This window comes from Tachypleus tridentatus, chromosome 7 (assembly GCF_004210375.1).
Source record: "Tachypleus tridentatus isolate NWPU-2018 chromosome 7, ASM421037v1, whole genome shotgun sequence".
Lineage (NCBI taxonomy): Eukaryota > Metazoa > Arthropoda > Merostomata > Xiphosura > Limulidae > Tachypleus > Tachypleus tridentatus.
Window position 1 is genome coordinate 151,406,284 of NC_134831.1, and position 10,102 is coordinate 151,416,385.

The 10,102-nt window shown below is 33.5% G+C and overlaps 1 protein-coding gene across 1 annotated transcript in view; it reads right to left on the reverse strand.

Annotated features, from left to right (window-relative positions):
• LOC143256913 (protein APCDD1-like) overlaps positions 1-9,800 on the reverse strand; it is a 64,399-nt gene extending 54,599 nt beyond the window's left edge. Inside the window, exons 1-2 of the mRNA XM_076514762.1 lie at positions 8,930-9,800; positions 4,402-4,579 (exon numbers count right to left, since the gene is read on the reverse strand). Of these exons, the coding sequence (XP_076370877.1) occupies positions 4,402-4,579; positions 8,930-8,969 (218 nt within the window). The 5' untranslated portion in view covers positions 8,970-9,800. The remainder of the gene's footprint in view (positions 1-4,401; positions 4,580-8,929) is intronic.
• Positions 9,801-10,102: the final 302 nt, after the last annotated feature.

The window sequence follows — 10,102 nt, forward strand, 5'->3', positions numbered from 1 at the left end:
CAGCACTTTATACCACTCAGTGATAAATTATGCCCCCTCTTGGCAGTGCTGTTGGAGAGTATTTGTAATTTCCAGCTCAAGTAGGAGGACCTATGTACGAACGTCGACATTAAAATACGATATCCGTCGCATAATTCACTCGGTCTGTATTTCTCGGGGAGAAGAGAGAGGCTAAACGACAACAATGTTACTCTTGCCGTCAGAAAACGCCAACAAGAAAATAAAAAATAAAAAGTGAAAAACGGCGGTACTTAGAACCGGAATTGTCTTTAATGCCAGGTATTGCTATACCACACTATAGATATATAGGAAAGGAATTGCATTAGAATATCCTTACTCAAAAGTTTTTTTTTTAAATGACGACATAAAATAAGACAACCAATACCAAGCGCAGAAAAATACGCGAGTGATTCCTTAGATAATTTCATGTTGTTGAGCTTCCAACATTGTTTATTATGAAATTCAAATTAATTGTTGTTACATTATACAGAAAGATACGAATATTAGTCATTACTTGAAACAAAAGGGAAGGAATATCCAAACGTTGAACAACATAGTATTCACTTCTATGACTACCTCGATAGAAGTATAGCATAAGTCTTGTACCTAACCCTAGTTATTGAGAAATAATTATAATCAAAATAATCGTGCTAATTATTCGGAACGTTTGTATGTTTTAATTATTTTTTTCATTCATGTTTGAATGAATACATAATGAGAAGTGGAAAAATGTCTTATATGTCAGTTATCATTGTATATCTAAGGGTGTGAATATTAGCTATTATTTCATACAAAATGACACAAATGTTTACTATTATTGCATACCAACGATTTTGGTTATTTTATATCAAAAGGTAATACAAGTAGTTATATATATTCTAAGAACCCATGAGTGAAAGTAAAGCATGGTATATATCAACCACACTACGTCTGTTATATCTAGTGCCGACTAGGCCTTTCGCGTAGCACCACAGCTCGTCACACTGGATGGGATATTGCAGCCATAGTAATAATCTCTAAACTATATATACATTTCATCCATTTTCATGCACAATAGCTGTTTGGGTGTAATTCAGATTAAGCAAGTGAGTTGTAATTATTTTTCAATTTTTATTTAAGTTATTTTCAAATCATATTTCGGGTAAGAATTATAATACAACATCATTTTATTTTTTTCACGCTGTTTATTTATTATTATTTGATTTAAAATAACAGGAGTGAAATAGGGATCATATTCAAACGTCGACATATATTTGTCACTTCCTGGTGGCACTAGAGGGCACACACTAGGTTTGGTGGCAGTCTTTGCAACGATTCGACAGCTATAAGTGAGCACATACATACAATTATATCAAATAAGAGTTTACATATAACAAATGTATATTAGCTTATGTACTGTCCAACGCATAGAGAAGATATAAGATCATATCACAACTTTGAAGTTAGGTAAAGATAAATAGAATAACACAGGGAATACACAGGAGACCCGGGGATGACATAGGGATCCACGTCGGAGCGTCGTATGGTGCATGCCAAGTTTGGTTGAGAGTGGTCGAAAGCTATAGGAGCGAGAATCGGACACACACACGTACACAGACAGACAGTACAGTGATCCTCTACTGAAAGGAACAAAGGTGAGCCAGATTCGAGAGCCATGGTCCTGAGGATGCCAAGTTATTATCGATCAAAAGATGTAGGTGTGAGAAGAGAGCACACAGACGATACTTCACTTTAATTATTACTTTTTGTTACTGCTGAGCACAAAGCTACACAATGGGATGTGTGTGCTCTGCCTACAGCGGGTAACGAAACTCAGTTTTAGTGTTATAAACCTTCACATTTACTTATGAGCCTTTAAATATACAGAAGAAGATAAATTGACTTGGAGTATGCAAACAGACACTTAGTGACACTGTTGAGTACACAGAAAAGTGGAAGGAAATACACTGCAGACATATACTCCAAGAAGTACAGACTTATTGAAAAAAACGATGAACAGACAGATATGTCAACCATTTAAATAAAACAAAAAGATAAAGTTTCATAAGTACAGGTATTGTATAGAAGACACCGAAGGCTTGCATATCGTGTGTAACAGGACATATGTTGAGGACGATATCCGTGAAAGTGATTTTGTGGTTACACACTGTACCACTGAAAATAAGGCGTTTTTCACCCATCTGCAAAGTAAACACCGTCTGTTAAAGAATCACGGCGTGAGATTAGTGCCAGCTGGGATCGAAGCTGTCACAAACCTCTGAACAGCATACAATTACATGGTTCTCTTCTTTCTTCACGGGACGCCTTAATGTTGCTTATGGCACGGACCGCCTCTTGTGGTAAAACGCAGGCGTAAAAAAAAAAAGACTGATATTCTTGAAAGGTTCTACGACTTTTGTGCATCTGGGTGGTCAAGACGAGGCCACATCTGTCAGCTTAAGACATAGACGGAAACCACTTGTCTGATTGGCTAGTCCTTTATTTATGAACATGTTTAAACTAAAGAGATAACAAATATCACCATTTCTTTTCATGGGCATATAAACAAGGTTTGAATTTCTCTTTGACAAGCCTAATGAAGACCTTCGTCTTGTTTACTGGTTGACAATTCAGTCATAGAGATCTACATATCATGTACTCTGGTTGACACTTTAGTTATAGAGATCTATATAACATATACTCTGGTTGACATTTCAGTTATAAAGATCTATATATCATATATTATTGTTGACCTTTTAGTTTTTGATATATCTATATAACATACATTCTAATTGACAGTTCAGTTATAAAATCTATATATCATATAGTCCTCAATGCACATGTAAGGACGTAGTAGTCTTAAATTCAGTTCCCTATGTTTTTTCAAAAACTCTTTCTTCCCAGTAGCTTAATGGCAAACTTATAAACTCATAGCCGCGTTGGACACAGCGCAGATAGCTTACTATGTAACTCTTCACTTAAGCATAAACTTAATGAATGAAGTAAAACATAGAAAATTGAAGTATCAAACAGATCTTCAGGGCTACTTTTACATGAAATGAATGGACGAATCGAGGCATTCGTGACATTATCATAAATGTTTCTTTTTTTTCAGATATTCGAGGTTCATGAGAACCTTAAGTTTGCAGCTAGCCTTGAAAGGTATGTAACAAAATATATAATGAGTTATCTGAAGTTTCAGTCAGATTTGAAAATAAATAAAGGGCATATAACACTATATATGTATATACGTGTGTGTGTCTGTATTTAAAGTTTCAGTCAGATAAACAACATATGTAAAACCTCTATAATAAGCAGTCATTAAGTATTTCCGTCAAATTTGAGCATTACTAAAGGAATACACATCAAATATTAGTTGTTTTTTTAATATTTTAGACAAGTATAAAATATGTGTAAAGGAACTATAGTAAAAAAGTTACTTTACATCTCAGCTCAATCTGTATTTAAAAGCTAAATAACATGAAGTTGTTTGTAATTTCAACAACGTTTACAAGATGTGTGAGAGACAACTTGAATTTAAAAGCTAAATAACATGAAGTGGTTTGTGGTTTTAGCCAGGTTTACAAAATGTGTCAGGGACAGATAATATGAAGTTGTTTCGGGTTTGAATAATATTTAAAAGATTGTAATACATAGGTAATAAAAGGTTATTTAATGTTTCAACCAGACTGAAAACACGTGCAAAGGACTGGTACTAAGAATACATTCTAATTTTTAATTAGATTTATTAGATAAATAAGTAATCCCACGTGTCCCATCCAGATTTACGAGATACGTTGAAGATATATCACAGAAAAATTATCTAAGGTTGTAGCAACATGTAAAAGGCATGTAGCAAATATAACAAAATATATATATTTCTTCTTGAGATTTAAACCAGATCTAAGAAGTTATTTCAATTTTTGGCTAGTGCTGAAAATATATGAAATATTATACCAACGCACATAGTATCTGTATTTATGTGAACTATTTGTTGTCGTCTTTAATTTTCGGTTGCAGAGAAGGCAGCCATTCAGCAACACCTTAACACCTATTTTCCATGCTAAAAAATTGACCATCACTCTTATAACGCACAACTTAAAGTGTTAAGAATATTTTGTAGCATCGCACAGATTCGAGTCTGGCTCGGCAACACCGAAATCCAGAATTTTACCACAGAACCAACCATTTCTACACACTTTGTAAAGCTCCTAATTTGAAATGTAAGGTCTTAGTTGAATCTTTATCAGATGAATACCATGTTTTTTTACAGTTTAAAGCCTAAGACACAAGCAATTAGTTTGACACATTATATTATATTTCACACACTCAACTGATGAATTCCAACTATGATAGAACATAATATTATTATCACTAAAGTATTTTTAACATAAATTGAATCAGAGAAATGTGGCTCATTACCTTTCCGAAACCCAGATTCCACTTACAGAAGGCGGTAAAGTAGCAGATACAGATTCTTGATTCTGAGAAAATAATTTCTCCCAGTGATCACATTGGTTGATTTTTTCGCCACCAGGGACTCGCTTATGGCGTTGATGATGTTTTGCTGTGATGGTTTCCTGGTTTATTTGTAATACACCTGAAAATGTAACAGATTTGTATTTGTGCTTTGTATTTATGGTAAAGCAGCTAAGGTTATATGCTGTTATTCCTTATTCTGAACCACTGACTAGAAGAAAGGAAGTCAGTCACTAATAAACTACCACCAGCCATCAATCCTACAGGATTAACTGTCACTCTTATACCACCCCCACATCTTAAAGTGCAGGAAATATTTAGTGTTATTATACGGAATCATATCTGTCTCGCCAGCTCCGAAATATAGAAGTCTACTATTGATCAGTTCACGCTCAATAATAGATTCAACTATAGTTTTTCCAAAAGAAAAAATTATTCAATGGTTTAAACATATGACCTGTTGTATATCATATCCTGTTGCTACAGAAGGTAAATATGTATTGGTTCATCACTGTCATTAGTAAGAAGTACTAAGTAAATAAGATTACTATAAACATATGACCTGTTGTATATCATATCCTGTTGCTACAGAAGGTAAATATGTATTGGTTCATCACTGTCATTAGTAAGAAGTACTAAGTAAATAAGATTACTATAAACAAAAATAAATACAACATCAAGCAGACCGTTCTGATCACGAAACCTGAAGAAACACACGAGTCTTTCAAACAGTATTATTGCAAAAACAAAAAAGTTTTTTTAAGGAGCTGTTATTATTATTATTATTTCAAAATGTGTTCGTCGACATTAAGGTTAATATAACGTTATGTCTTTCTAACACTCCGCAATAATGTATCAAATTGACTGAGGTATAGGTGACATTCCGATGTAACAGATTTTTGTTTATTTGTACTTAAGCACAAAACTACTCAAAGGGCTACCTGTATGCTGTCCACCACGGGTATCAAAATTTAGTTTTTAGTGTTGTAAATCCGCATATGACCCACTGGGGAGCCTGATGTAACAAGACGCATGTGCAAGCTATAGATTATTTTCACTCGTACTCCTTAGCAGCAAGTACCAGCTGATTTCATCTTATGTATGTACATCTCTATGATATTGTTTTGTAACTGTGAATCACGTCTGGATATTACTTTTACACATAGGCGTTACACATAGACGTTCTTATCAATCACGTGATTTGAAATCTATTTCATTTTACTTAATGCATCAGGAAGTGTGAACACTAGGTGAAAAAAAATTTGTAAGATTTTAATAGCATCAGTAAGTTTGCATTTACTTGAATTTACTGTAACATGAAACAGTGTTAATTCTATTTTACTTATTGTTTGTTTGATATTGTAATAATTTTGCTTGGAGGTAAAGAAGACCTGTGTGAGTTTTGAATGTCCTTAATACTGAAAGAGGCCATGAAGTTTCTCTCCAGCAAAAACACTTGCACATGACACATTTAGGTGAAATATTATAGACAGGTCAGCTTCAGCAGCTGTTTGTTAATATCAGATTAGTCAGTTTTAAATATTTAATATCAGTATTATTGTGATGTCTCAATGTTATAGTTGTTACACTATTATGAATGAATGGTAAAAACCATGAAATTATAAATCCTGTTTGTTTTAGTCGTCGTTTAGGAGTTTTATCATATGAAGGTTATACAGTATGGTTAAACTGTGGCTTTGCACATTAAATGCTAGTTTGTATTAGTTATTACATAAAACTCTACATTAATTTTTTTTGTTTGTTTTTGTTTTCACGGTAATAGCCTAAGAGATGCATATTATTAACGTCTCTCAGAAAACAATTATACGGGTTAACTAGCAATACAACTTCCCAAAACAATTATTCTGTGTCGCCCGTAATCTCGCAGACATCTTACAGAATACAGGTGTTTTAATAAAAACAAATACCAGTCTTTCATTTAGTAAAAACGATACTCCGCTGTTCTCGAAGTTAAAGAGACAGAATCGTTCCATTTTTATAAGCAAATTTAAAGCCTCTCTTTCACTGTACATACAGCTACTTGTGGAAGAGAAAAAAACTGATGCTAATGGTTAACGTAACCTATCCTTATACTATATATATATATATTCAATTCTATCTTGCAATAGCCTGAGTTTTCCAACATTCGCTACGCGACTCGGTACTAGTCATCTCCAAGGAAACGTACCCTACTGAAAGACGAAAGAAGGAAATTCGATTTTGCAACCGCACGACTTTGTACGTTGATCAAGAGTCAACTTAATGGATCCTCCATTCTGGATTCACCGAGTATTAATACAGACACATATATCAACTGGAGGATTAAAATGAACGCGCATGAAGAAAATAATAGAAATTAATTTTATTAATTCATTTTATTTCTCTTTACATAGACCAATAAATGAATAAAGAAATTTAATAAACAAAACCTTTCAATATCAGAAACTTCAATGTGTTTGTTAAATACATATTATTATTAAATAGTTAAGCATCTGGACCTGTCGTAACTACAAATGAAAAGTAAATTGATACTTTATTTTAAATATATGTTTGTTATTATAATTAGAATCGCTAAAGATGAATAAAATAATGAATTTGAAAGAAAATTTAAACAATCTAACCTGAAAGAATTATAACTGAATTCAGCTACAAAACAAACGTTCTTGCACATTGTATTGTAACTTGCAATATTAAACGTTACACCAACTTAATTAAAGACGTTTTAAAATGGCTGACGTATCTCTAGTACCAAAGGAATTAAGAAAAACGTATATGTATTCAGTTTACCATATTTAACTGTTTTCCTAAAAGATGAATATTCAGAAACATACAATGGTATACCAGTTAGCTTTGGATTATTATACAAAGTAACCGGTTCCAAAAATCGTGTTCAAGCAAACAACAAACCCAGTGTCAATTTCACGTCAGTCAGCTCAACGTAATAAAACAATCGAACAATACTTTGCCTGTGGGTCTTAACATAAATTTTAAGATAGTGTTAGTCAGATAACAGAAAATACAAATCCTTAAAATGTACAAAACTAGTTTAACTGTAGACATTGCAGTTTGGACTAAGAACCCAGATGGATAAATAGTACTGCTGGAGCACCCGAAGCTAGGAAGTGGCCTCTGTGCGTAAAAATATTAAGTGCAACTCAAACAATTCTTTTTCAAAATAAAAACACTTAGACACAACAACAAAAATGCGATAAATGTTATTACAACATTTAATTACATAAAAGGACAGTTCCCTATTTCTCTTATATTTACTTTAGCTGTTGCGACATCTCTAACGTTTAAGTGTTCTAAAATCCTTGTAGATTATCAAATCTAACGAACAGTACCTAATAACTTTTGTATTAACTTACAAAACTGAATTATTTATACAAGCCTACGCCAACAATTCTGAAGCAAAGTTATAATAGACGTAATATTTTTATTGTTGTTATTATTTTAAAATCAATTTCGATTTTTGCGAAATACCATTCAAACCCAGGTCCGCTATAAGCATGTCTAAAGGTAAACTTCTCAGTTTTGTTTCAAAAGTTTCGCGCAAAGCTATGTCCAGCTGATAAAAGAGATAGGATTCCAAAAGTTCAATAAAAAACAAATTCTATCTGTTATTTTTCAACTTAATGGTAACTTGCTCACGAATCAAACTGGAGCAAAACATCAAAAAGCTTTCTTTATTACAGTGGAGCGCCGTTAAGCCGCGGTATTTGGGGGGTCAACCTGCTTAACCGCGGCTTAAACCTTTGTGACTGAAAAGCCGAAGTCGCCAACAGCTCCGCCGAGGAGCCTCATCCGGGCCATTGCGTGATCATTATATCGGATTATCGAATTAAAAATAATACTTTAATTATTGATCACTTTTTTCACGGATTTACCGCGGATTAACTTTAATGTATGGAGAGGTGTGATTCGGTAACAATGGCGGCCTCCATAAAGCTGACATAGAGAGCCGACAAGGTAGATTAACGGTCGATTTCTATTGTAATATATTTTATTTATTTCCCAAATTAAAGTAAATCCTTTTTAAATATCCCCTTGAAGTTATAAAGCCAGGATTAAATTCGTAAGTCGCGTTTTTACACGTTCTTAAATTAGCGGTGAGCCGCGATAATCCTTGCTCACAAGACTTACTACAGCGGCTTAAGCGATTTCGCGGTTTACAGGTCCGCGGCTTAATGGCGCTCCACTGTATATGAAAATTTACAAAAACGTGAATTTCGTTTCAAACTAAAATCACATTTATCTTACTTTAAAAAATCATATTACCATCTATTTAATAACATATATTGCATATCCTTTCTAAAACTCTCTCAATGGGTTGATAATGTATCTCCTAAAAATAAATAGTCTTTGAAATAAAAACATGGCACAATACTTTGTAAAGTCTTGGATAAAAGGTGCAACCTATATTATTGGGATTTTCAGCTAAACTCCTAAATCTCTTTCAATAATCACTTACCAGTAACTATAGCAACGATAATCATAGTTTCCTTCTTCATCTTTTCAATGGTAATAACCGGACGATACTGAACCCAAACAGTCTTTACCCAAGGATTATTTCAACAAACTTTTAATTACAACGTAAAGAGTCAGAGCAGGAATAGGCCATAGACTGCATGACACTTCTGTTGAAATGCTGTTTTGTGTTCATTGAGTAATAATAACTGTAATAATTAATTTGAAAGATAGTCCTAATACCGAAAGTTTCAATAACATCACAGGAAGTCCCAAGACAATTATATATATACATATATATATGTCTAATTTAGTTCAGTTGCTCGATTGTATTTTGTTTTTAACCTTCTTTCTACCTATGAATTAGTCTGTTCATTGTTTATCTCTGACTTACTAAAACAAAAAACTCCAGACTTAATATTTAGGTGTAGTGTCGAACAAGCCGCTAGAAAGCTGCCTAACAAATCATCAACTAGAACGTCTTTTCTCGCGCACTCACTCACCTTCCACGAGCTGTGTGCAAGAACTTCCTCTTCGCACTTAGTTAAAATAGGTGGCCACGCGAGCTAGCGCAAGTCGACCTTGTCACCTCCGGACACACCGGCTAGTGATTGGATGAAAGAGAACGTAATTTGATAGCAGAAGCACGTGTACCGTCAAATCATGCAACAAAGAATTGTGACATTTTCGTAAGAACATCTCAGGCTGATTTTTCGTTGTTAATCTTGTGTCAAATAATAAGGGTTTTTAACAACAACCCACAATACACGTGCACAGAACGTTTCTCAGAAACTCAAACATCAAGAATACTTCTCAGTTTAGCGAATAACATACAAACTACACGTGCTGTCTCGTGCAGTACGTGCCTCGTATCAGGGTGGTGTCTATCAAATAAATGCGCAAACGTCATACCCACACAATGTATACTCTTTCAAATATATACATATATATATATATATGTCCAATGTAAATAATTAGTATAAAGATATGTATCAAAATTCTAAGTAACGATGTACTGTATATTACACAATACAGTATTGAATAATCACGAGAACTGAAAGATTTATTCGGAAAAAATTTAAAAACTAATATATAAAACTGTTCAAATGATTAACATTATTAGTCTTCCTAGAGAAAAAACACGTGATTTTAACACTGGTAAATACCAGTAGTTGTA